Raw genomic sequence first — 27,439 nt, 5'->3', positions numbered from 1 at the left:
CTGCCCGCAGGCTCTGTGCGCGCCCTGCCCCGCCGCCTGCCAGTGCCCGCGGGAGGCGCCGCGCTGCGCCCCCGGCGTGGGGCTGGCGCTGGACGGCTGCGGCTGCTGCAAGGTCTGCGCCCGGCAGCTCAACGAGGACTGCAGCCGCGAGCAGCCCTGCGACCACACCAAGGGGCTCGAGTGCAACTTCGGCGCCAGCCCCACGGCGCTCAGGGGCATCTGCAGAGGTAAGGTGCCGGCCGGCTGGCTCCCCCGGGGAACAGAAATAAAAACAGGGGTCCCCGTAGTGCCGAAGTTTAGTAATTTTGAGTCCATGTATGGTTATGCTTTGTTGTTGGTAGCTTGGCAGAAAGGCGCATGACTTCAGCAGTCTGGAATGCAATTCAGTATGTCTGGGCTCCGCTAAAAGCACATAAGGAAAAGTGATTCCTGACTAACTTATTGTTCTAGCCTCGCGTCTCCAGGGGATTGTAGGGAACTTTGCTGGTCCGTTAAATTCAATTTATGGTAAATACGTGTGTTCAAACGAGCGATCCCCACCTCTGACTCCCTCCTTTCTCTCTTTGTTAATCTGCAGCACAGTCTGAGGGGAGACCATGTGAATATAACTCCAAAATCTACCAGAACGGCGAAAGCTTCCAGCCCAACTGCAAACACCAGTGTACGTGCATAGATGGAGCTGTGGGCTGCATCCCGCTCTGCCCGCAGGAGCTCTCCCTTCCTAACCTGGGCTGCCCCAGCCCCAGGCTGGTCAAAGTGCCCGGGCAGTGCTGCGAGGAGTGGGTCTGTGAYGACAGCAAGGATGCGCTGGATGAGCTGGAAGGCTTCTTCAGCAAAGAGTTTGGTGTGGATGCGTCCGAAGGCGAATTAACCAGGAACAATGAGCTAATTGCCATTGTGAAAGGAGGCCTGAAAATGCTACCTGGTGAGTAAGGGTTAATTTGTGTAATGCTGACAGTTTAGGCTAGAGGGGGAGAGGCTGTGTGACCTTTTAGACCCCAATGGAAAGAGAAACCTAGTGAGAGCATATATTTAGTCTAAGCCCTCCTGTTCTCTTCTAGTTTTTGGATCTGAGCCACAAAGCCGAGCTTTTGAGAATCCCAAATGCATTGTGCAAACAACTTCCTGGTCCCAGTGCTCCAAGACCTGTGGAACTGGCATCTCCACGAGGGTTACCAATGATAATCCCGACTGTAAACTCATCAAAGAGACCAGGATATGTGAAGTGAGGCCATGCGGCCAGCCTAGCTATGCCTCCCTAAAGGTAAATACAGACTCCTCTGGTGCTTCTCTTCTTTCCAAACTGGCTTGGGTAGAGAGTAAAGGCTGGAGAAGCATCTCCCGCTAATAATATTATTGCCTCTTCTTTACAGAAGGGAAAAAAATGTACCAAGACGAGGAAGTCCCAGGCCCCAGTGAAGTTTACTTATGCTGGATGTTCCAGTGTGAAGAAGTATCGCCCCAAGTACTGTGGATCATGTGTGGATGGAAGATGCTGTACTCCCCAGCAGACCAGGACTGTCAAGATCAGGTTTCGTTGTGATGATGGAGAAACCTTCACTAAAAGCGTCATGATGATCCAGTCTTGCAGATGCAACTACAACTGTCCACATGCAAATGAAGCTTATCCTTACTACAGACTTGTCAATGACATTCACAAATTTAGGGACTAAGTCATGTTGGGGGTGGGATGCTAAATGGAATTTTGAAGTAACCAGCCACGGAGAAAGGACTTTGATGGAAATGGTGCCTTGCCCACTTGAGGGCAACATTGAAATGTTACAAGAGTGCACTGTGCAACTGGACACTAATGCAACAGAGATTTAAGCATACTTAAGGCTTCATAATACTGGAGCGACTTTATTGCTTCTTTTTGGAGCACCTTATCTTTTATATACTGTTTTCTGTTTGTAAGTGATAAGTGTTTCGTTCTGGTTATGAAAACTTTTTTTCTATACTGTTCAACTTAACACTAGGCTTTCCCTCTCCCCTCCATCTTCTCCTACCCTTTCCCAACCAAGTTGGAAGTTGCATTCCTTCCTGAGGTGGGCACTTGTGGGGTGTTCACGGTGGCAGCTATTATGTACCAACTGTAGTTTAACGGCAGACAGAAATCAGTTGTTTTAAAGCTGAGTATTTTATTTATCAAAATGTAGCTTTTGTTTTTGGTTTTTTTTTTGAGTTTTTTTTCTACCCCTCTTCTCMCCTGTAATACTGGAATAAGTTGTAAATGATTTTAATTTTATATTCAATGAATTAAAAAATTATTTATGGAATTAATCATTTAATAAAGAAATATTTACCTAACTATTCTTAGTAGAACATGTTGAAAGGCAACAGCTTTAAAGCAACTGCAGGAGCTTTCTCAAAGTTTTAAATCCCAATGGACTCAAATTCCTTAAACTGAAACAAGCTCTACTACAGATGCAGCAATGACTAAGCCAAGCCTGCTTATTTAGGTAAATGTCATGCTGAAGTGGTGTATGCAGTCTGCAATCCCATGCTCCCTAACACATATCTAGAAAATGCTTCTTGCCTTTGAAAGCAAATATGTGATAGAGGGACTGAAATGTTAATTAGACTGTCAGATTATTCAAACTGTCCTGGAATTTGCAACATAAGGTACTCCATTAGAATGCAGTATGTGCACAGGGATGTTGAACACTGGGGTGGAAGCATTGATCAGGTCTCACGTTTTCTGGTGGCTGCTTTTTGCAAATAAATACATTTCTGTGGAAGAAGAATGTTTCCTACAGTCTGCAGGAGGTASCGTGCTTTCACTAAATTCAAATTAAATGAGCTGCAAGCAATGACTCTTGTTAATCCTAATAAACCAGTGATGAAAAGTAAACATACTGTTAACAGGAGAAGAATGTGAGGAATTTCAAGTACTTTCCCAATAGAGAGTAAAGGCAAAGCAGCCAATCTTTTCGCTTCCTCACCTCCCCTTCCCACTTTTTAAATATGCAACTACACTTTATACTTTGGGGACATGGATGACTTTTAGCATGCATTAAGATGAGAAAAAAAAACTATGGGAAGACTGAGAAAGCTGCACTGAACATACATGCTATCCTGGTTAGTAGAAAGCTGCACTACAGACAAGACTGAAAGGAAACCTGTGACAGCTTTTTCCCCTCCTCACAGCCAGTTAGTTCTCTAGCAAAGTCTCTCCCCTGTAGTCTTTAGCAGGTTATTCCCTATAAAAAGCAGAGATTGATTTTGAGGTTTTACAGTTGTGAAGTATTATCACCCAGTGTCATACAGTTAGACGCATCAGTGGCTGAGTTAGCTTTTCATTAGATTAGACATGAATATTTCAATAAAATAAATGGCCAAATATCTCAGAAGCTCATCTCTGGCAGCTAATGCTTTGCCTGAAAAATTACAGCCCTCTTTTTCTGCTCAGTCAAGTTCTCCCCCTGAAGGCATTCAAAACTTTTTAGCTGTTTTGGAATTTACCACCTGGCCACCAGTCTTAGCTGTACCTAAACTTGTCTGTACAATATTTGTTGACAGTAAAAGTGTACAATGCAGCAAGGCACTTTTGTTTGGATTCTGCTTAAATCTAGCACTGAACACTTCGTCACATCTGCCTCTCGCTGATAAACCATCAGGTTTACATGTTGGGTTACTGCACGGACAGAGTAAGAGGAACATCCAATACAGATTGGCTGCATGCTCATTCTTGACCATCTCCTCTTTTAGTCATATTTTAATTACATCTTTAAGTAGCACAGCTCCCCTAAAAACTGCACATATGCAAAACTGTCTATAACATGCACACCATATACAAACAAAAATGGCCCTTCCAACTCCTGTCTAAAGTGTGGTTCTAGATGGGTCCTAGATTTATGACRTGTACTTTGGGCTTTTCATGTTTTATCAGACAGGGAAGGGGTTCTGTAATCTTTGCTCACTAGAAGAATATACCTGAGCTGGAGGGTAAAGGCTGCAGGAGCAGATCATACAGAGTAAAATTTATTAGATTACATTATCCTTTTATAAAAAGAGAGTAAACAGCCCCACTAGAACAAATAGCAAATCTTCCGGCATTAGAATTTCACACTATCATCAACATAGTTTTCTTTTCACTTACTGCATTTCACAACAAAAACATCAAAACCCACAATTCCCAAAATTGTAAAAGTCAACTTCATCTCTTATATTTCATCTTTGCACTTGCTTTGAAATCTTTATGTCCTCTGTTGCTCCAGTAGAAAAAAAACAGATACTAGCCATGAAAATATGAATGATAAAAATATGGTTTTCCTTTAAGTATAAGTAGCAGGGCTTACAGATAAGGTTAACAAGCACAGCTGTAACTTTATTTCTTGGTCCAAAACTAAAATATCAAAATCCTTCTTCAAGATGAATACTAAAAGATCTGTTGACTAGGTGTCAGGAACAGAAGTAATGTCTATGAAAAGAAGCAGTAAGTTTTCAGTACACTTAAATACCAGGACATGAAGTAGTTCAAATCCTGAAAATAAAACAGTCGACACCACGTGGATTTCTCCAAGCAGGCCAAACGCCCTGAAATACCCCATATTTGTCTGGGGAGTCCTCACCCACCAGAAGGACGAGCACCAGTGCAGAACCCTACAGGCACAGTATCGAGCATCACCCTTTCAGCAGCAGCACCCGCTTCAGTGGTCTCACCCTCTGCTAGTCATTTCTACCCCTGTTTCTTTAGCAGATTATTTTTAACTTGCTCTGATTTGTCACGCAATCCCACAAACAGCTGTACTAGTGCAGCTGATGGGGTCACATGAGGATGGAGAAGAGCAGCCTGGGGCAGAGCTTGCTGAAGCTGGTGCTGCCGCCAAAAGGAGCATATGTCAAACTACAGCTTTAGGACTGAAGAAATATTTATTCTTGCATTCAACATGCTTATTTACAAGTGTTTTAATGATGTTAATCACTATAATATCAGGTTACACATAAAATCTTCCCTACTAATGAATACAATGCAACGATGATGACATTTTTATTTCCTTGAGTGCTGCACCATAGGAAACAAGGTAAAATGCAAGCAAGAGTATGCAGAAAACAGAATTCAGTCATTATACTAAACCCTCTCTGGTGGGATGCCRCTAGTATTCTTTCATGAATGAGGAAGCAAACTGATGAGGAGCAGATGGATGAAAAGCTAACATCTTAATAGCTTGGCTGTCCCGCTTTCAGTAAGTAGCCCACGCTCAGCCAGGCCAGAAGAACCACTACATCCCATACGTAACTTGCCATGGAGCCCACAGCAAAGTAGCCTGCACCGGACCTGCCAGGGGCCACCAGCCAGGCACCAGGCCAGGCTCCCCCACTACGTGCGGGAAGCCGTGGTGGTGCATGAGCTGCCCGGGACCAGGAAGCAAGGACGCCAAACAGAGGGATGGCTGCGTGAGGGTTTCCTGTGCTCACAGTTCACTCGAAGCTGTATAAATTAGGTGCTCTGCCACAAATCTGGATACGTGGGAGAATTTCTGAGCAGGTCTTGAAGACTGAACCAAAAAAGTTTGCAGTGGACAATTATTTGGGGTTTGACGTCAAACCTATATACCTACACAAAAGCAGAGGCTTCTACAGGGCTTGTTCTAGCCATGTGCTAGCCCTTCTGATCTGATCCTGCTGAAGAGCACTCAGATGCACGCGTGTATTTTTTTAGCATGCTCCTGTTTAACCAATGGAACGACTTACATGCAGTGCTCAGAGCGCTCAGCACACAGCAAGGGAAGGCTGTACAGACTTACTTGCTGCTCTGCCTCAAGCCCGTTTTCAATGCAGACATGTCCCTGTTTTCATCTTCACATATTTTTTTTGCACGTTACATAGCCATGTAGAAAACAGCACACAGAAATGTAGAGGGACCACAGAGAAAGCAGTGAYATACAACTAGCTTTGGATACATTTATAAATGCATTTCAACTCATGAACAACTGAACTGCATTGAACCATAGTGAGACTTAGTATCTGTAAAATACAAGTCCTGTAAAAGATCTCAACTGATAAAATGATGAAATAAACATCTGTCTATATTATCCCATAAAGACCAAACCCTGATGATTTTTTTTCGGAAAAACTACAGAGCTATGACTTTTACATATACAATTTATATTGGAGAACATCCTGAATGACCCCAAGGCACCATTCACATATGCGACTTCATCTGTCTTGAAATACAGCCACTTAAGAAGCGGAATGTAGCAACCATCCAGCAAAAAAGAAACATTATATAAGCTTTCGTAAGGTTTTCCTTTACTGGACAGAAGAATTTTCAAGGTAAGGTGCATAGATTTGCCCAGAAGGGAGTCTGCCTAGGACAGAAACATTAACAGCTTGACCTCATGATGAGTGCAGTCAGAGTTTTAATAATAGGTATCAAGGGACTCCACCATTACAAATATCAGATGAACAGTCAACAGTGTAATCCAGTTACATTTTGAGAACACTGGTTCAACACCCGACCAAAGATGACCAGCAGATAGGCTGATTCAGAGACACCAGTTTCTCTGAAGCTACCCATTTCCTTGAGCATCTCAGACCAGGCGAGACCTAAATTAGCTCATGAAATCTGACAAAATCAGACACAAAGATGGTATGGCTGTAAAACCAGGGAGTCTACTGAAGAGAATTTAAAATAGGAAAATATACTTTACTCTACAGAAGCAGGTATTTGTGCTATAATAGAATAATCCCATTAAAACTGAGAAGGATGTGTGCAAACACAGCTGAAAGTAGAGGCAGTGACAAAAGATAATGAAGAGACATGACAGAGTTTAGACATGAAAGTGATTCTCAGGTAACTTCTAACTCAGGTAAGTTCTCAGGAACTTCTCAGGTAAACTTTTTAACACCACCCTTGTCTGCTATTTTTCATAAACGCCTATACCTCATTCACCAACTTAACTTTTCTCCCACTTGGGCATATATCTACTCCCTGTTGCCACTGCTGGCAAAACAGGCCAGTTCTGTGGCTACAGTAGGATCCAGTAGAAAAACATGAAGTGACGAGCGGAAAGGCACTAGAAAGCTTTCAGTCTCTTGAAGAAGAAATGGGGTGAGAGGAAGAAAGTGGCAACATGATTTTAAAAACACTTTTGCATTCTCCACCAGTCAGCTCCCAGTAGTGTGTGGTAATTTACTCTCTAAATTTTTTGCAGAAGGGTTACCATTAATATGTTTCACTGTTTGACAACTTCAAGGTACCTGTAGTGCTTTTGAGGAATTACTCTGAGCCCAGAAGACGGAGGGTGACAAGAACTGGGCTTAGGGCTCGTCCTGGTGCATCTGTTCAGACATAGCTAAAATCTATGTTTTCTTATAAGCTACCAATTGTTCACTAACAGACTTGAACTGACCTGTGTGGAATGACACAGCCTCGCAGTAGTAGAGCTAGGTACTTCTGCAAGAAGACCAAGGTGCAAACAAGCCAACTGCCAAAGCCACCAGCAAATGCTGCTTGGAGGTGTCATACTGACCAACTGCCTTTGCTGTAGTCTGGATGTTGCGGTGTCATTCCCCATCTTTGGTGAGATGAGGGGAATAGAGATTTGAACTATTTTGAGTTTTTCATTTATTCTGAAATAATTTTAGAGTACACACTTTCATCCTAGAAAAAATGCCTAGATTCAACAGTAACTGGCAGCAAATACCTTTCTCTGAACTGTTCCAAAAGCAGGTGATGTAGTTCTGTGGTGCCACCATCATCTTTAGAGCTTCTCTGTAGCTGCTATTAATGTCAAGAAATTAGCAGCCAGCTTCCATCTGCTCAGGCACTAGGGGAACTGCCAGCAGAAAGCTCACAGCAAACATCTTTATCTAAGGGTATAAAAAGAAATGGAGAGAGAGGAAGATACATGGGAAAGAGCTTTACACCCTGATGCCAATATGCCACAGGAATAAACTGATTGCTCATGAGTAGTTCAGTGACATCAATTTTAATTAAAAGCTTCACTAATTCACACCTCCCTCTCACACTGTATTCACATCTGCATCAGTATCATCTTGATCTGGGATTGCTGTGAAAACTGCTGAATAGAGAGAGCACTGTTCCTGCTGTATAAGGAATGCCCAGGTAATAACCTACGTGTGGGGCTGAGAAATGAGAGAGAGCGAGCAAAAATGATTCTGCCAAACACAAGCATAATGGAGAAACTTCTCTGATGATATCTGTGGTAGTGTCACTGCTTCACAGACAGCAAAGAATGAAGGACATGTAAAATAATTTAGATTGATTATCCAGGAGCCTGATACAGCCTATTTGTCCAAAAGGAAGCCCAATGCAAAAGGACTAGACACACATGAGGAGGAAGACAGCATGTCTAAGGCTGTGACTGACAGTGGTAGTCAAAAAACCCCCCAAATCTACTGTTTCTATCATAAATAAGAGCCAGTAGGTGCACAGATACTTCCCCTTGCCCCAGAGGTAAGTGAGGCTCTAGTGGCTTCCCATAGTCTATCGCTGTATTGGATTTTTCTTGCTGGAAAGCCTAACACATTAAGATAGCCTAGAAATGCTTTTCGGCAGGATAACAACAGGGGTGAAATCAGGCCAAGCCAGTGGAATTTTGCTTCCAAAACAAAAAATGTTACAATCCACAGAGCCAACGTGGGAAAGAAGCTCTAACAATAAAAGCATCATTGGAACCAAGTCACTGTCCGACAGGTCAGCGGGACCAGGCTGAGACACAGCGGGAGTGCATTTCTGTTATCAAAGCACAGAGAGACAGGCAGGAAAAAGGCTACTTTATCCTTGTGTTTTCCTGGTTTTACATGTCATCTGCAACTCCTCTTTCAGTTTCAGTATTTATTCTGAACTGGTTTTGCTGCCATTTCTTGTTTGTCTTGCATGCATATGACTTCCTTCCATTTCACCACAAATTTCCACCAAATAAAACCATATGCACTGCCATAGCAACATTCTAATACAAACACAGGGTAATCTTTATTCACTGAAGTACACAGTTCATTTTTTTTTCTTATTAACAGAACCTGCATCTGCATACAGTTTAGCTGAATGTCATAGCAACAACACAAACAAATTCAAGATATTTTTTTCTTTGGAGGGAAGARGAGTAAATGTTTTCAGGAGAAAAACTTAAGAAAGCAGAATGAAATGTTTGTGACCAAACACGGCCTGAAGTTACATCATCACAGCTATATATTTACTCTTTGAAAGCCTGCTCTTGCAAGGTGTTATGCATTCTCAGTTCCTACAGATGTCAACAGAGAACAGTCGTATCTGGCAGGGCAAGGTCTGAATCACAGAACACATGGGTGGGACTTTGGATCAGCAGTCAGGTGAACTTGCAAGTTTATTTTGTTTTTGTTTTAAAGACTAGAGAGGGTGTCCTGCACAGTAATGAGTTTTACTCACACTGCAAAACACAAACGTACTGCATTCCTGGAGTAACAAAGGTTAGTTAGCCCTCTAGCCAAGCATGCCCCTAAAACCTAGTCTCCAGAATGGCAGATCAAGAATTCCTAATGACGAGATAAAGACGAAACAAAAAACAATCTAGAATTCAGATGCATTCATTCAAAACTTGGCATTTATTCCRACAGTATACCAGTTACCATGACACTACAATAACTTAAACCTCATACTCCCAGGAAGTTATACAAAAAAGGAAAAGAACCAAGTTCTCTCATATGGCTGACTCAGTCCTATCCCTTAGCTACTGCTAGGCTCTTAGCTATGCTCTATTTTTGTCCCTTACGGTTTGTAAAACGGATGACTTCAGTAAGCTTTTAACTTTTTTTAGTAGCATGTTCATTCAGGACAAGAGCCTTTACTCCTTGCTGCTTAGCTCACGGTCCTTCAGTGCAAGCACGCTGGCAGACTGTAAGTTCAGCGTTTGAAACCCGAGAAAGTTGAACATTAAAGGAAACGTAACAATGCTGCACACAAATAATTTGTTCTTTCTATGATAAGAACTTTACAGGGGAAAATAAATGAGTGAGCATATTAGCCTTAAATCAAGCACTCAATGCAAGCTGGCATTGAATGAAGATGATTAAAACAACATTACACTGTCTTCATTCACAGATATCATCTGTGCTGAATCAAGTCAGAATCCCGTAGAAACCCTCATGCGAGATAAAGATTACGATAGTATGCTTTCAAAATGGATAGAACAGAAGTCTTCCAGGCAGCCTCAGCTCCATGTCCTAAATTTCAAGTGCTTGATCTAGTAATTTAAAAATATGAGTTTTTAAGATGCATTTTCTCTCTTCAGTTTATTACAAGATGCTCACTCTGGGATCAGTCATTCAGAGAGGAATTAAAAATTTGTCCTAACTGCCTACAAAAGTGTTGAAAACCATCCACCTAGTCAAAAAGCTCATAAAGTTCAATTAAAAAACCCAAACCTTATTATTATTATGAATTGTCACTGTTGCAGGACTGGCACTAGTCAACTGTCATCAGTCAGGATGTGCTTTTAGCCCGTGACYATGATGCTGGTTCATTTTTCTAAACAAAAATTGAACAAATTTTGCTAATCCTAACAAAAATGCTTGAATTCCCTCTTAGCTCACATTTGATGAATCACCACTGTTCAAACTAGTGTCGCTGTTCTCAGAAACAAATAAAAATAGGTAAGTAATAAGCTGGGAATGAATGGCAAATGCACCTGTTGTTAAGGCTTCTTTTACTCTCAATTTGACTGAAATCTGGAAGACAATTCACAGCTTTCTTAGTTAAATTTCATTTCTAATGGCCACTACAGGAATGGTCCTTAATCAGTCTTGAGGCCTTCTTTAAAGCAGGGAAAGATTTCAATCTGAAGGGTAGATTTAACACTCTGAAGTGTTCAATCTGAAGGATAGATCTTCACTTAAAAACAAATTAGGGTTGTGTTTGACTGACAAGAGAGCTTAAACTGGATTTATGTAAGAAAAAAATGCAGGCAAACCCTTTCATACAATCAATGAAAACCTCCAGGAGCGTAGGAAAGCAATGCAAATCACATCTCTTACAAATCTGTATTGCTCAGCCAAAGACTAATCACACACACATGCAGGTCCTACATTAGTATCTGCAGCACTCTCATTTCCAGTGTGTGCTATGAATCTTAAGAACAGGAATACCATGCATATACTCCAGATGAAACATTTTCTGGCAAATGAACTGTGGCAGTCTTGTTGTTCTGCTCTTCTTTTGGTACTAATACGAATGGATGCAAGACTGATTTAAAGTAATTTGTGGCTACCCAGTCAGCACACAGTAATCACTGATTAGGAAAAGCTTATTCGCTTTCACTGAACTGAAAAGCTATGAAAGCAGCACCTATAGCTAGGCATCATGGTCCTTTAATGTGGGCAGGGGACCAATAATGATTAAAAAAAAAAAAAAAAGGCAGCACAGGCAGCTACTGCCATGCAAGAAGAAAAACTCCTTGTTTTACCAAAGGCTGCAAAACACACAAAGGACATAGGGTATCACCGTAAGGAATATTAATATGTGACCTACAACGGTCTGATGCTCTTTCCACAGTTCATTAGCTGGACATGAACAACTTTTTATAGACAATCTGACTGCAAAAGTGTAGAAGACTAATGTGCAAAATTCAAAAATCCTCTCCAAGGAGCTTGCCTGGTAGGGAACCAACAAGCTGGTGCCCAAATGCTACACTGCGAATCTGGAAGCCCAAGCCCTGCCCCATATTGCTATTACTGCTCTATGTGACCTCAACAAGTGTCTTCACTGTTCTGTGTTATCTTCCTATCTGTAATGTTGGTAGAAAGAACACTCTTATGACTGACCTGGATTGCAGTTTAAGGTCAAATCACCAAGCTTTGCACTTAGGTGGCTGACTTGTGTGCGTCCCACGCCACTCATTTTTGTTATGAAGGTGATAATCTCAGGCAGGAGACAGACAGACTGCGGTAGCGATGATGGCAACAACTTAAACCCACAGAGCTGTTTACTAAATGACCATGTGCTTAAGACTTTACAAACACTGACTTGCGGCTAGACCTTAGATGAACCACAAAAACCCCTGCAAACTGATCCCAAAACAGCTCTGAGCAGACAGACCCATGCCTATGCTGATTTCTGAGAACTACATGGTGCACATGTGCAGAAGGCCCTACCTATCCAACACTGCTTGCAGCACACCTTGCTCTCAGTCACTTCTTCTAACCCTTCAGCAGATCCCACAGACACGAGGGACTTAGATACGGTGACAGGTAATTTGGGATCTTGAAACCTTGCCACAGAGGTTAACAACAGATTTCTATTGTCAGCAGATGGTATGGTACATGATTTTTTTAAGGTTTATTTGTTTTGAATTAGGCAAGATCTAGCTGATACTCCAGTACCTATTTACAATATCTGGCTTCAGTAGATAAACTAATAATATAGTGTGCACAACATAAGCCCTGTTCAATATATGAACATTAGTGAAACTCCATGTATTCATTTCTGTTGATTCTTAAACTCATGCAAATTTGGAACATCAGGCTAGAAGATTAAACATATAGCAGCATGCCAGCCAGAAAACATGGCTCAATCTGGTCCCTTGCTTAACACAGTAAGCAGAATGCAACCAAATAAGAAAAAACAATACCGTACCAAGCACCCAAAACATCACCACAGAAGATTAAAGTCAACAGTAAAGTAAGACCATCTGCAGCAGTTCAGCATGATAAGAAATACCCTGAAAGAAAACTTGTTTAAGAAAACACAGGATTTTTAAAGGAATTTAAGCATTATGACTCATAAATTTACATGTCAATGCAAACATATTTCTCTGAGTTTAAATATCTGGTAATAAGACACTGAAATTTTAGGATAAAGGGAAAAATATATTGTTGAAGCTAACCTGGAAGCTTTAAGTTTGGGTTATTCTGATTTTTTTAAAGATATATAGACAAAAGTGTGCAATGCAATAAGAATATCAGATTTTCTGGAATCAACAATCCCCATCTCTTTATTTACACACCTACATATGCATTACGAAATCCAAAATTAAACAGGCAGTTTGGAAGGGCTCTCTTTAGCAAAGCATACCAAACTGCACCTCAAAGAACTCAGTTATATAAAAAAAGATTTAATTTAATAAAAGAAGAAATATAAAAGGCACATCCCACCCTCTTCTCTCAAAGAATTGTCATGAACTCTCCCGAATTTCCCCTTCTTCCTCAGATGAAAGGGATGAACTTTCACTGTTCGAGTCCTCAGCAGATTCACTGGCATCTGAGGGTGTAGGACACAAAACAAAAACAAACAATTAGATACAGCACTGTTGTTTGCCCTCTTTCCGGTTTGCTCATGAAACAGAAGCAGCGTTCCCGATCTTCTTCCTTTTAATCACAGCTTCCTTGAAGATAACCATTTCAAAAGATATGAACGGTTTCATAACACAGGATATGGCCCTGTGTAGGACCTCGTAGTTGAAGGAGAAAGCAAGACAATGTTTAGGATTTATTTTTTAAATCTTAGTCTTTCAGCCAAGCAGTTAAGCAGGGTATTTATCCCACACAACACTCTTCATCCCCTGAGAATTTCAAATCGTTGCCTTGGTTTGTTTTTAAATGTTATTTTCCGGGTTGCCACATACATATATTACAACTGTAATGAATTATAAATCATTCGCAATTTCTTTAGCGTTTCGTTTAAGATGGGGAACTATTGAGAAATACTAAATGGAAATGAAAACTAAGATGAGGCACATATGTGCTCCTTTAACATGTTCCAGCATCCCAAAGCTGGTGTTAAGCTGCATGAATCCATGACCTAAAGCTGATGAGGTTAAAGCTTCACAATAACTTGGGCTTCAGGACAGGCTGTTGTGTTCTCTTGATATCATGTTGTGCAGCACTCATTTCCCAAACTGGTCTTCAGCCTCACGTCCTGCGACTCCTGCCTTAACAAGCACCGACCCATCACCTTGTGGTGAGGTCACCACATGCCACTGCTCTGCGGCACCCACACACAAGCAATACAAAAATAAACTACAGCAAAGCAGGCCCATGATACACACGCTACTCGCATTGCTATTTTCAAGTGTTTGATCTGCCTACGAATTTAAGAAGTTTTTGARCATTTAGTGTCAGATGCTCCGTTCAGGAAACATTACCAAATGGGAGCTGATGCAGTGCTGTTACTGTCCTGTCCAGATAACTTCTACAGCTGGAAAATGTGGATAATACGTGGGACACAGCGTGCACCTGTACAGTTGCAATGGAATTTGTTCAAGAAAATAGAAGCATTTCACCCAGAAACATCTGAGGTCACATTTTGTCTACATTAAATCTAGTGTATGATCAATTAACATTTATATGCCAGATATGTACTGAGTAATGCATGAAGTGAAGATTGTTTTTGCCCCTAAGTCCTGTAAAAACTTCTATAATCCCCTATTGACTTCAGCCATGACTGACCTCGCATGCTGAAAGCAGAGCACCTGTATTTTTTGCTTTCAGCAAGTCAAGCATCAAGACATCACATAAAAGAATCTGGCAATCTTCTGACTCACAAAGCAGCTCAACAGACAAATTTTAGCTTTAGTTTAGTCTGCTATAGTAAGTTTTATCTAACAGGAATTATAGATTGTCTACTCTCAAAAAGAGTGTATTTTTAATGGGTTGACAGCACTGCCTATAAATTAAAATTGCCCAGTCCCTCCCATCATAGAACTGTCTGCAGTTCACTCCTCACCTAAAATTTAAACACTGAGTTTAATTCTTCAGTGCCAGTTACCTTCCTTGATCAGAATTTTTTTTTTTTGAAAGTTTCAGCCAAAATACTTCAGCCATTTCTGAGAACAAGGATAGGAAAAATAGGCTTTGTTTTCATTAAGTTCCAGCATCTCCCCTCAGACGGCACCCAGCTTTAGCTCCCCTCYGCCTTTGGGGGTAATAACTTGAAATACAGGGGTAATGGTCATCTTTCCCAAGCACGTGCCTGCTGCTGTTGCTATGAGAACTAGTCTCTCATTAGCCAGCCTCCTCTTCCTGGGGAAGGGGCAGAGCTGAGGTTGTTGCATAAAGAAACATCATTTTAGCAGCTAAATTCCCACTAGTTTTTGTCTGCACTACGCGTGTCCTAGCCTGGGTAAACCTGCTCTGAAAACGGAGCCCAGCGCTGACACGGGCTGCGCTAGCCTGAGCACCCGAAGTCCGGTTACCCAGACTGCCGCAGACRGCCGCTCAGCGCCGTGGCAGGGGCCCGGCTGCGGGGCAGGCAGGGACACGCAGCCCTCCGGGCGCGCGTCGAGAAGGGAAGCAAGGCAGAAGGGAAGGGCGATATTGGCAGAGACGGGGTAAACCAGAGCAGGATGGCTTAGGCAGGAGCACGGGATGGATGCAGCTGGCGAAGAACCTGGATGGCGACTAACAGAAGATGCTGGGGCAGAAAAGCCACTGCTTGGGAGGCGGAAGTGGGCTTAAGAACCTCTCTGGTTACAACACACTTCTCCCTGGAGATTCGGGTGGCGAAGCCCTGATTTCCCCTCAGCAAACATCTGTGAACACAACTGACAAAGCAGACTAACCAAATATTGCTCTTTCTCCTTTATTCCAATGATAATACTCATAAGAAGAATACAGTGATTGTGGTACACTTCTACAAAAGGCCCCAAAAGTGACTTTTTATCTTCTAGTTGTACAACAACAAAAGTCCTCCCATTTTTATATTCATGTTCTGAACATGCTTTTCCTCATAGATTCTGTGGAGTACTGAAAACTTGGAAAATTCAATATCGGAAAAAAGTATGCTCATTGCCATAAATACATAGTTAAGAATTAAAGACTCAGCACTCATAGAAGATCATAAGAACCACAGAATGGAAGAGGGAAAGATTACAAATACACATTCAACATCCCTAATATTTCTAAGATAAAAAGTTTATATAAAAATGTAATGCTCTATGTCTTGCAGGTCACTAGTTATTCATTTTTTTTCCTTGTCATTTAAGAGTATGTATTATTATTTTCCTGGAAACATCAGCTATATAACTGGTTTTGTGAAGGCAGCTTTTTCAGGTGTAAAATGCATGTTCATCTCTTAGTAAAACGAGCAAAAACACACACACACCCCTATCCTTTCACTGAGATTGTATTTTAAAAAAACAAACAATTTAATTTTACCATTTAAACTCTGAAGCTTTAGGAAGAAAAAAGACAAACAGGTGCTTTGGCAATGGGAAGAAAGATGAGAGATTGAGAAGGSTTTTTTTTTCCACTGTATATTCCCATTGAGATATTTGGCTTTTTACTTTCCAAAATTACTGTCTGAGTGTTAAAACTACCTTATAGCAAATATTAAGTAAGGAAGGAGAAGATTTTAATGCTTAACATTGAACAAAATATTTCATCCCTTTACAAGAGCGTAAGTGAATGCTGTAACTCTTGGTAATGTGAACAGGCACAAAAGAGTACTTTGGACAGCAGAAGGTCTGGCTGAATCAATACTTGCTGTGTACAAATCGAAAGTTGTTAATCTTCGATACTATATAAACATGCCTATTTTGCATTTAAATGTACTGTAAATATTTAAATAAACACGATATGAAGTATCTACAGCTATTTATATACATAATTGCAAGTGCAACTATTTTAAATGTTTTCTTTCAGTTATTCTGAGACTTCAGTTTGCTTCCATACAATAAACAACTGCATACAGATCTTAAGAAGATAATCTGATTTTAAGTGGGTTTCACCCTCCCTCTCTAAATGAGAAGAAATGCTACATGGTATTTCTCTTTCCTTTCCTCAGTTACTGTAGCATGCTTACTTCCATGCTAACAGAAAAGGCTCCAAGAAAATGCATGCAAAGCAAACTCAAGGCTGACGTAAATGCTAATATGTCAACTRAAAGGATGTACAAAAATAACATGATTTTCACAACTTTAATCATAATTATTTTTCTCCACTAGTTATAATCTTTTGCTACATTATACTCAACACCCCTCAGCAGGGAACTATGCTCTTGATTTTTATGGGATCTATAGAAACAACTGCAAAAAAAAGATTAAAAAAATTAATGGGTCCCTAAACCTGAAACAGCTGCCAGCATTCCCTGAATACTGGCTTCAGGGATGACTGCTGAGTGATTGCTGCAACAGAGGAAGGTCACTGCCTTGAAGACCAGCACTGGCCCTGTGCTGTGATGGAGCTATTGGCACGTCCCCTGCTATGTCAGCACTCTCCTCCTTTGCCCTCCTGTCCTGCCTCTCCCTGGAAACCACTAGGCACGGCAGAAGCAGGACTTCAAAATAGAGTTGTTCAATCAACACCTATTTGAATCTATACCCTTAAAAGGACAACTTCCCTACTAGCTCAGCACACAATAATTGACAGCCACCCTATTCAGATTAAGTTTGTGAGTCAATCGACTGTAATTCCCTCCTGGCATCTAAACCACAGGGGAACGGCTGACTACTGAAAAGCAAAGGCCCTAGCTCAAGAAATAATGGATAAACTGAAGGTATCTAGTGTCCTTGTCCTCCAGTAAATCTATGTGCATGCCTAGTGAGAATATCAGCAGATCTAGTTGCTCACACAAGACTCCCTCTCATCCTCAGGCAGGGTGTCTAACTCTCAGAAGCTCTTGCAATATGTAGTGCAAGGAATTTTCTCACTCTGTTTCTCTGAGAGCTGATTGCTCCGATGGATCACTTGTTGTAATCTAGCCAGAACAGCCAAGATCCGTGGAAGTTTGATATCACTGGTACAATATTCTTGGTATATTTATTCAGTCTAATTAAATACATATAGAGCCATGATTCAGTTTTTGCAGGGAGATTTCCACTGCAAGAATGTTCAAACCTTCTCCTCAGAAATTTGTAAAAATTAGGCCTGCCCATCACTGAAAATGATGCCATTGGACAACTACAGTGACTAGTTAAACTGCCCCTTCTATCAGCAGCTGCAAAAAGCGAAGCTGGGACATGAAGCCTTTATGGTGGGGAAAAGGATGGAAATGAACTTCAAAACTGAAATATAAACTCCTACTAGATCTGGACTCTCCGCTAAGTTAACTCCAAAACAAAGTTTTCTCCCAGTGGAGTGCTTTTCAAAGATAATGTAGTGCTTTCAACCCAAATGAAAAGCCACTTCACCATTATGATTGCTAATGGCTAGCTGGTAACTCAAGACTGTTTGTCCAATATTAGGAGTTATGCTGGGAAATCATGGAAAATCATTCCCTTTTATGATCAGTAGGCTTATTACAACTGATCTTCCCCAGACAGCTTGACTTTTCAGAAACAACCAACTCCATCAAACTTTGCTCAATATAAAATTTAGCACAAGTCTGAAGAATTATTTTACTATGATGGCTAAAACTACACTAAAATGAACCAAGCACTAGTAAACAAATTTAGGACAAATACATATAATATAGCTTGTGTTCATAAGCCATCAACCAGTAGATTTAAGACAGAGCATTCATAACAGCTTTTTTATAGTGATCTTTTATATTCAGAGGGAAATACAAGACATACTGTTCATTCCCAGCATTAATAATGGGTGTATCCTTAATTATTGTTTATCCAACTAAAATATCTAAGTATAGCATAACAGGAAATAAATATATGCTTACCTTGGCCAAGAACCACCATGTCATTCTTCAGTGTTTTCAAGACCACAAATAACGTCGGGTACTCGATTATTACTTTGTCTTTCAAATTGTCTAGGAGGCTTCTACTGGCATCCAGTTCATTGTACCTTAAAAATAACAGGAAAGTTTATTTTAGATTTTAATACGACCAAGGACATAACGTACACTTTCTAAAAAAAAGGTTTCTGGAAATTCACAAGATTTTTAGATGATATCATGTTCAGAAGAACTATCTTGTGATTCAAACTAAATATCCAGTCCTATTATCCAGCTACACCAAATATTTTTTTAATCCTCCTAACTTCTAAGCCTARGTACATGAGAAGGAGAATGAAATTTACATTTTCCTACGGGCTGAAATGTTTTAAGTGTTCTTAACGGATATCTTTACCAAAATCAGATACGGATATCAAAATGGATATGTATAAGTATTTCCGATAGCAGCTCTTCCTTCTCTGATCATTTACATGTTACGCAGTTGGGCCTTCTTCTGCCATTTATGAAAATCAGATTCTAAATTTATATAAGACTCAGTGTTCTACTTGTTTTTCCAAACAGTCACCCTTAGTATATACTTAATACGAGTGTTTGTAATTTTTCATGCTTAAGGGCTTTAATACTATGGGTTTAATTTACACAGTTAGTAGTGTATCTTAGTTTATCATGTCTGCTTATGAATTATCAATGATTTATTGGAAAGTCAAAATAAAAAGCATAGCTAAATGACTATCAAAACAAATGTACACTGGAAGCACTTAGAGCTCTGTTTGTGCAGAAGTAATGGCTTGGATACTCAAAACAGACAACACTGATCCCCATTACGGCAATTGTTTCTAAAAGATGATACGATATTCCTGTTTATGTCTATGCAAATCTCTGCTCCCAGCATCATCTTCAAACAATTCCCTGTAGAAAACCCCACATATTTGTGTGTGCTACAAGAGGCACAGGACTTGGATGAGCAGCCCTTTCCCATATAAGGGCTCCTCTTCACCCTAGAGAGTGAAGCCAGTTATGTAACAAATTATGCCACAGTAATAAAAAGTAAACTGAGCATATTCTCCACAGTTATATCCTATAACGGTAACACTCTCTCCCAACTCTCTAACCAAAAACCTGGAGGTAGGCTTTTGGGGAAAGGAAGGAGTATTTCAAAGCCCTCTAAAAGAGAACCCTGTTGCTTTCACTTGATACACTTACAGCATCCAACAAATGCTCTGATACTATTACACTGCAATCTGAGTTATGTGATTCTTTCTGTAATCAGGATTATTAAATTACTACTAAGCTACTGCATCAGTTAAAAGCACATGAAGTTCAAAAATAAAACACACAGGGTAATAAGTGAAGTATTTCCCATAGCTGTTCTTTCTTCTCTGATCATCTACATGTTATGCAGCTGGGCTTTCTTTTGCCAAAAAATACACTGGATGGGTGAAGGAAATTACATACTTTATGATTTACAGGAATGTGTAATTAAGAACAGTACATCAGAGGAGTCAGCGGACAAGAAGAATATTGAAGGTAAAACAAGATTTGAGTTCTTGAGATTTAAGGAAAAGTTAGTTCGAGCAAAAACTATTTCTCTCTCATATTCAACTTCAATCATCATGAAAATATTTGGTTTCATGTTTCTCTCAACCCAAAGTAATTATGACCTGTTCTTACTGAAACCCTTTAAAAGGGATAACAGTATATTACATTTCTTATTGAATGAATGCATTCATAACTTGTGGATTAACACACATGAGCAGAAACATATTTACTGCTTTATTTACAGTACTCTAAACGCAAAGTATGGCAATACCTTTCCTTTGGCAAAGACCTCGACACATTCTTTTCTGGTTAAGCAAACATTTACCACCAAGAGGCTAAAGTAATTCACATGCCACAATACACTTTCCATTATCTCATGTTTTAGACAAAACATCTTTAGCGTCCAGCTTGGCATAAGATAAAACATTTGTACTTAAAACTATTTTATGATAGTAAATTATTGACRTGTTAGATCACAGAGTCACAGCTTTATCTTTTCTGTTTTTTAAGTAAATTTTATTGGTTGACAGTGACAGAGAAAACATCCAAAATTTTAGTGCATAATCTGGGCTGTAAACTTCAGGGAGAATGTAACAATGGAGCTTAATACTTCTCTTTTAAACTTCCCTGTTATTGCCTATTCTATCCAAAAGACCTGTCTACCATGCTCTCCACACTATATGCAAGTGCAACTTGAGGTTTCCTGCTAATCCACCTGCCACCCTCTTCCTTGACTGCACAGGCTTAAAAGATCTCAAAGGAAAACTAATATTTGTCCCTCAATTCCAAAGACAAATATAGGAAGGCTCCTCAACAAGACTGATTTTTTCAGGTTGTCTCCAAAAGTCTTTGTCCTGATAAAACCTCCCAAATTGTCTCCCAGAAGTAGATCAAAGTCATGTACCAGGGAGTTAACAACACAGACCTCTGGTCAGAGGACAACTGCCCCGTAAGGCTTTTCCAGAACCCTAATTTCACACCCAAATTCAATTTTTACTTATGAAAGGGTGTAGCCATTTTGGAGAAAAGCTGAAGAGAATGAATCTGAAAAATGACATGAAAGGGAYTTTTACAAGTCTCCTGACTTCCTAAACTGATCATGCACCACAATGAGCCAAATACGTGGGGCTGCTAATGATGCACACAGGTCTCCCTCCCGTGCGTTTGCAGGGAAGCAGCCTCACAGCAGGCAGGCGTCGCTAAGGCTGGGGCCGGGGCAGGGAGAACCAGTATCAGACCACGAGGAGATATTCTTCTACCTCCATTTTTACCTGCTGGCCCTTCAGCACTGCCAGGTTGCCTGGGTTGCTCAGGAAGAACCGACAGCAGGCTGCAACTCTTCCCAGGCCCTTCCTTCAGTGCACAGTCCCATTCAAACAGCCCATTAAAAATGAATGACAACCAACATGAGTCTGTGCTTTCACTCTGCGACCCTTCTACACCCCAGGGCCTGTCACAGGAACCAGCTTAACCGAGGCTGTCATCCCATACGAGCTCCTTCAGCCCTTTAGGACAAAATGCATTTGGAGGTAGGACTGGTTCCAGGCCCCCAAATGAACTGACCACAGTCACAAAACCATTCCCTTACTGCCCCATCTTCACACCTTCCTTTAACCCTCCCAGTGCCCATCTTAGACAACTGCCTGCCACTGACCATGCATGTCAACAAGCAACAGACACCTTTGAACCCAGATGTGATATATCACATCYCTGAACTGTAAATTTGGAAAGAAATGAGTAACACATGGATTTTTTTCTTTTTTTTTAAATAACTCATGGTTAAAACACGCTACTGGAGATAAGCCTTCACATTCTGGTACCTAAAGTACTTTCTCCCCACCTTGCCTCCTGCGGCTTTCCAAGTCCCATAGCCAGCAGGACTTCTCCTTGCACCCTTCACGGAACGGTCTTCCCGCCCTGCTACTTACTTCCCATACATTTTCTCAGTCCCTTCCATACATTCCCTCAGTTTCCCCCTTCTACACCCCTTTTAACATACCTCCCTGACTATTTTCTTTCCCCAAGCAATGTCTCAAAGAAATGGGCCTGGATTTTGTCTTAGTCAGAAGATTCCATTTATAAGGACCACAAAGAGACAATCTTGGCAGACAACAGCTTTGATTTCAGTTGGGATGAAATAACAACAACTGCTTTTTAAAGGACAAAAATTAAGCAAAATTCTGCCTGCCAGCAGGCAGTTTAAAAACCTACCAAAATTGTGACAATTGAGAAACTTTAACAAGATTCAGCAATCCCACATCAGTTCCCATATAATCTTTTACAGATATATTTGCTCTATGAATCACTTTGTTACCTTCCACAAAATGCTGAATTTAACATGGCTCTGCACTTTTGATAGCATTTATGAGTTTCTGCAAAGGATAGTTTCAGTATCTATAGTTATTCCACTACCTTCCAGGAATTCAAAAATTCAGTCTCCTAATCTGTCTCCCACAGACAGGAATGCTATATTAGGTCACTGCATGACAACAAACTCCCCCAAACGGAGCCTATGGCTATCATCTCAGTGGCGTAATTTGTCTCCACGAATTCAGACAGCAGGAAATTCCCTGCTAAGAGCAGGTTTTCCTGAATGTCATCTACAGGRACTATGATTTTAATAGTAAAAAAAMCCCTTGTAATCTGGAATTAAAGATAAACTGTAAACATGTTATTTCTTCAATTTGATATTTTAGTCACTGAAAAGAGAGCAAACAGGTTTTAATCATCTAAGTCATTGCATGTATAACTAAAATGCATGTCTGTACAATAATGTTCAAAATTTTTCAGTGATAGCTATCAAATAAAGCTCTTACTCATATTTTAAGCAAAGATTTTTTCTCTTCCTAGAACTGAGTGGAAACATTAAGGTATTTTTTGACATAATTCAGATAAAACAGAACATAGGACTTCATGCAATCTGTTTCAGGCCTAATGCTAAAAATTCTTCACCAAACTCCCACTAACTTACGGGAAGGATTTTTTTTTTTCCCCAACAAAGGAGGGTAGCCTTTTTCTAGGTATCTACGTTTGCCTAGAAGAGAGCAAAGACTGGGTACGACACTTGCAAAGTCTCTTCCAAGCACTCATTCTGAAGTGCTGTCGCACAGTAAGGATAATAACCAACAGATGGACTTTCATTCCTAAGTGGTGAACAACCTCTTCGTGTGGTTATGATTTGGTGAACATGGAAGTAGTGAAATGCACTTTTGAATTAGATATGAAAGGAAAGTTATATTTCAGAAAGTGAACACAATGTATTGCACATATATAATGATGCATAAATTTTATATTTAACTTTGTCCCTAGAATTTTGACATTTTTTAAATTTGGAACACAGTGAATTTTGTTAGTCCATATGTGGAAGAACTAGAAAACTCAATGAGCAAAAAAAAAAGGGGGTGTGTGTAATTATTTGCCATAAAACTTCCATTTCAGTGTAATTCTTAACAACTACTCAACAGTAGGAAAGTCTCTACTTTGGTTGAATATTCTTTTAAGGAAGGAAAGAGGGGGACCAACCAAGTTCAAATTAGTATTTTAATATGAAAAATATTTATAATGCTGTTCACATAAACATTTTAAAACCTGCTAGCTCCTCTTTATACTCATGCTCAATGGTGACTCTGCCGGTGTGCAACGTTCACAGATTGCAACACCAAATACTCACTAATTTCTCCCGTATCGTCAAAACCTGCACAGCTCAGCCTATGCCAATACAGACCAGCTGCTTGAACAATCCCTTTTCAAGTCAGATCTCTGTCTTCATTAATACCTTCATTACAGCACAGCAGGAAGTGTTCAGAAAAAAAGCAAAATTAGGACAGAGAATCTTCTTTTATTATCTTATTTGGCCCACAAGTTCCGCCCCAGAATCAGTTAAAAAAATAGCATTATGAAAATTAAACTCATTTGATCAGTATAAGAAAAGGTTATTTACAGAGCAGATCTTCCTTATTAGTGTTTTATTCCTTTAGCTGCATAATGGCAGCTGCATGCAGGGCTTGAATCTGAAATGCTAAGCACCAACAGAGCAGACCTTCGCTGAGTTACAACAGCAACTTCTACAGACAAACCTGAAGTAGAAGTCCACCGCATAGGAATAAAAGTAGTCAGCTTACTAGGAAAGCATCTTAGACATTATCACCATCTCCAAGCTATAGCTACATACATAGAATGCGTACTGGCACTTTCAAATGTAAAGAATATCATGACACTATTCCTTTTCCCTGCTGTATTTCAGCCAAAGATCATCTTCAAACAAAGACCCTATTAAGACAAGCTATATCCATCCACAGTCTCCTCTTTTTTTTTTTTACGGGCCATAAGAGGCCCTTCCACTTGGGAAATCTAAGAACTGCTGAAAACTGAATTGTAAAATGGATTAAAACCCAAAAAACAACAAAAACCCCCAAACCCCACTCTTCATACAAGCATGTTTCAATGAGTTAAAACATCCTGGGAAGAGTAAAATAATACCCAGGTGAAGATAGCAGRGACACTAACTGTCACCTAAATTATTAGATACAGTAATATCTGGCTAGGAGCATTCAGTAAGTTGTTCACTTTTATCACAGAAAATACACAAAACAGTTGATGAAAAGAAGAGAGATATGCAAAATAAGAATACAAGTATGTCACCCTAGAAGCACAAAGGCTGTCCTTGTTTAAACCTCTTGAGAATGAGGCAATTGCTCAAAGAGAAAAACACAGTAAAAGTTGTTTAAAGACAATCATGGAAAAATAAATCAGTTGATGGMAAAACCCAAAAAGCAGATAAGGCATCTGCTGCAACAATTCGGTGGACAGAGCATTAAGAGTGAAGTGGTAAAAGGAATCAGGATGCATAAAAATGATCTAAAGACTAACTGGAGGACAAATCATCCTGAATCTTTCCTTATGGGAGAAAGCATGATAAAACAAGCCCAGAAGGAAAATGTGAAACTAGCAAATGTCAGTTCCTTGGATTCAGTAAAATTTGGTTCAAAGAACACAGAAGTAAAGTGATATGGAATTTCAAGAAAGCAAATATTTTCTCCATCTTTATAAGACATAATGAGAAGTAATCAAACAATCCAGCAGCAAGTAAAGATACTATAATTCAAGTGCATCATGGCAGTGGTGCTTTATACAAACATGAATTTGCCAGGCAGCTACATAAATTGCTCAAAGGCTCAAGGTATAAAAATCTTTAAGTTGCACAGTGTAGCCATCGCCAAAAAGGTATACCAAAATCATGTGAGGCTACTACAGGAATGATAAACAAAACAGCCTAATGAGTTAACGACAGGTCTAAAGGGAATATGAAATTTCACAAAGGAAAAGTTACTAGACAGAGAGGGGGTTGACTATTGAAGATGAATCCTTGAAGTTTCAAAAACTGCAACAATATTAGTGGCATTTTTAGTACAAGTAAAAGCTGTGAATGCTTGTTTGCCCCAAAATGCAGGGAAACCAAGACATGTAAATTTATCATTAGTAAACTACTGGCATAATCATGAGAGGGGAGAAAAACTGAATGTCACAGGTCTATTTTAATTACAGTTCATCTGTTACACAGTCTCACGAGATATATCTTGACATATTACTGTAAATAATCTTGAAGGTGGGGGGTTTACCAAAGCATACCGAAAGATGCAATGAAAAACTCCAATATACCAAGTTAGGAAATTTATACTTACATGCAAATTTATACTTATCTGCATGGGAATCTCAGTGCCAGAAACCTTCCATTAAGGGGTTACTAATGTTTTACAATGAAAATGAAAAGCTATGGAATGAAGAAAACAAGCTATTTTCTTGGCAAAACAAGCAGGAAGGTCAATTCCCTCCTTGGCGGGGTCGAAACAATCAGTCCTAGCTCATTTCCGTCAGGAAAGAGAAGAACAGAGGGATTCCCCTTTGGCACCATCAGAAGGAAATAACAGGTTCTCGCCTTTCTGACTGGAACATAAAAAGGTCCCCTTTACGCTGTCTTTTTTAAAACACTGATGGCTAAGCTGCCATTTTTCACAGCGCTGCAGCTTCCAAGTTCAGTCCCTTATCACCTCAACTCCTCTCAAATACAAACAAATTTGCCTCTTTGCTTCTAGAAGGCTTTGACTTCAGCCTCCCCATGCCGCCCGGTCCCCAAAACTGACCTTGCTAGCTCATGAACTAGCTTTAAGTCAGTGTCTCAGTGTGTCTTTCCTTCCAAGTCTAGCAACTAATACATTCTTTCCAAGGCAAACACTCTCTCTCCTTCAGGAAAATATTTAACAACTGCACAGTTGGATGCAGCTTAATTAAACTCCTCAACACATCTCAACACTACACTTTAGCTAGACTGGAATAGGACAAAGGGTTTCAACCTCTGGTCTGCAAACCATTTTTAGCTGCTGCCTCTGCCCCAGGGGCATCATATTTGCTGGATTATTCAACGGGGGTTTTTTCAACTAAAATCTTCTTGTGGACTTCATAGACTGCCTTCTTGCCTCTAAGCATGCCTCATATGCGCATGCTACGCAGCACACACACTTCCATAAAGGCTTTTTCTATACTATGCATAAGCTACACAGTTATACAGGCAAGTTCCTGTCTGCACCCCAGGAGAGACGGTGAGCTGAAGCAAGCCGCAACATTTGCTCTGGAAACAGCCATTCCTAGATGCGCACTTTCTCAAGAGTACAGAGAAGAATAACCTGTGCATATGCTGGCTACACTGCTCACATACTACAAACGCAGTTACGTGGCAGAAAAGAAGTTACAGTCTAGAGTTTTCCTTATATTTTTAGAATCTGGGGTCTGTCCACCTGCTTTGTAAACGTGAAGGATCTGAAGGTCTTTGAAACTGCCTGGGGTGTTTACATCACACCACTAGATGAAGAGACAGGCAGAGGTCAAACCACTGGCTGAAGCCAACACTAACACTTTTACTGTTCTCTCTCCTTTACCTCTTTACTTATTCGCACATTCCTCCTCTATGAGTGGTCTGGATCTAACTTGCTGTAACACAGATGGCAGGATTCTGGAGYGGAGACTGCAATTTCAAATAAATCTTTGTGCAATAGATGGCTCAAAGTCTTAGACACTCTAGCTGGGACACTCCAGAAGTCCTAATGCAATACCATTAATTATAAGCTAGTTCATCCAAAAGAATTCAGTATGGGTTACAAAATACTGGATTGTTATTTTAAAAAACAGGCGCATACTGGTTCATAAAGGAATCCCTTTCAGGGAAAAAAAAAAAAAGAACGATTGCTCAAGATGGTAAGATGGACCAATTCTGTTTTGTTTCAAATCATCCCTAAAATCTCAAAGGTCAAGTAATTGTAGTAAGGCATCATAAACATTTAGCTA

General features: G+C 40.2%; 2 protein-coding genes across 2 annotated transcripts in view; one reads left to right on the top strand and one right to left on the bottom strand.

The window, feature by feature from the left end:
• The window catches only part of CYR61 (cysteine rich angiogenic inducer 61), an 18,479-nt gene extending 7,171 nt beyond the window's left edge, over window positions 1-11,308 (top strand). The window contains exons 2-5 of the mRNA XM_026057595.1: window positions 11-227; window positions 578-925; window positions 1,062-1,264; window positions 1,374-11,308. Of these exons, the coding sequence (XP_025913380.1) occupies window positions 11-227; window positions 578-925; window positions 1,062-1,264; window positions 1,374-1,673 (1,068 nt within the window). The 3' untranslated portion in view covers window positions 1,674-11,308. The remainder of the gene's footprint in view (window positions 1-10; window positions 228-577; window positions 926-1,061; window positions 1,265-1,373) is intronic.
• A 1,591-nt stretch (window positions 11,309-12,899) lies between these two features.
• The window catches only part of ZNHIT6 (zinc finger HIT-type containing 6), a 34,621-nt gene continuing 20,081 nt past the window's right edge, over window positions 12,900-27,439 (bottom strand). Inside the window, exons 8-9 of the mRNA XM_026057545.1 lie at window positions 18,548-18,672; window positions 12,900-13,198 (exon numbers count right to left, since the gene is read on the bottom strand). Coding sequence (XP_025913330.1) covers window positions 13,113-13,198; window positions 18,548-18,672 — 211 coding nt within the window. The 3' untranslated portion in view covers window positions 12,900-13,112. The remainder of the gene's footprint in view (window positions 13,199-18,547; window positions 18,673-27,439) is intronic.

Source organism: Apteryx rowi, unplaced genomic scaffold (assembly GCF_003343035.1).
Source record: "Apteryx rowi isolate R43461 unplaced genomic scaffold, aptRow1 scaffold_14, whole genome shotgun sequence".
NCBI classification, from domain to species: Eukaryota; Metazoa; Chordata; class Aves; order Apterygiformes; family Apterygidae; genus Apteryx; species Apteryx rowi.
The sequence above is the reverse complement of the archived record's forward strand: the minus strand, read 5'-3'. Positions and strand labels throughout refer to the sequence as shown.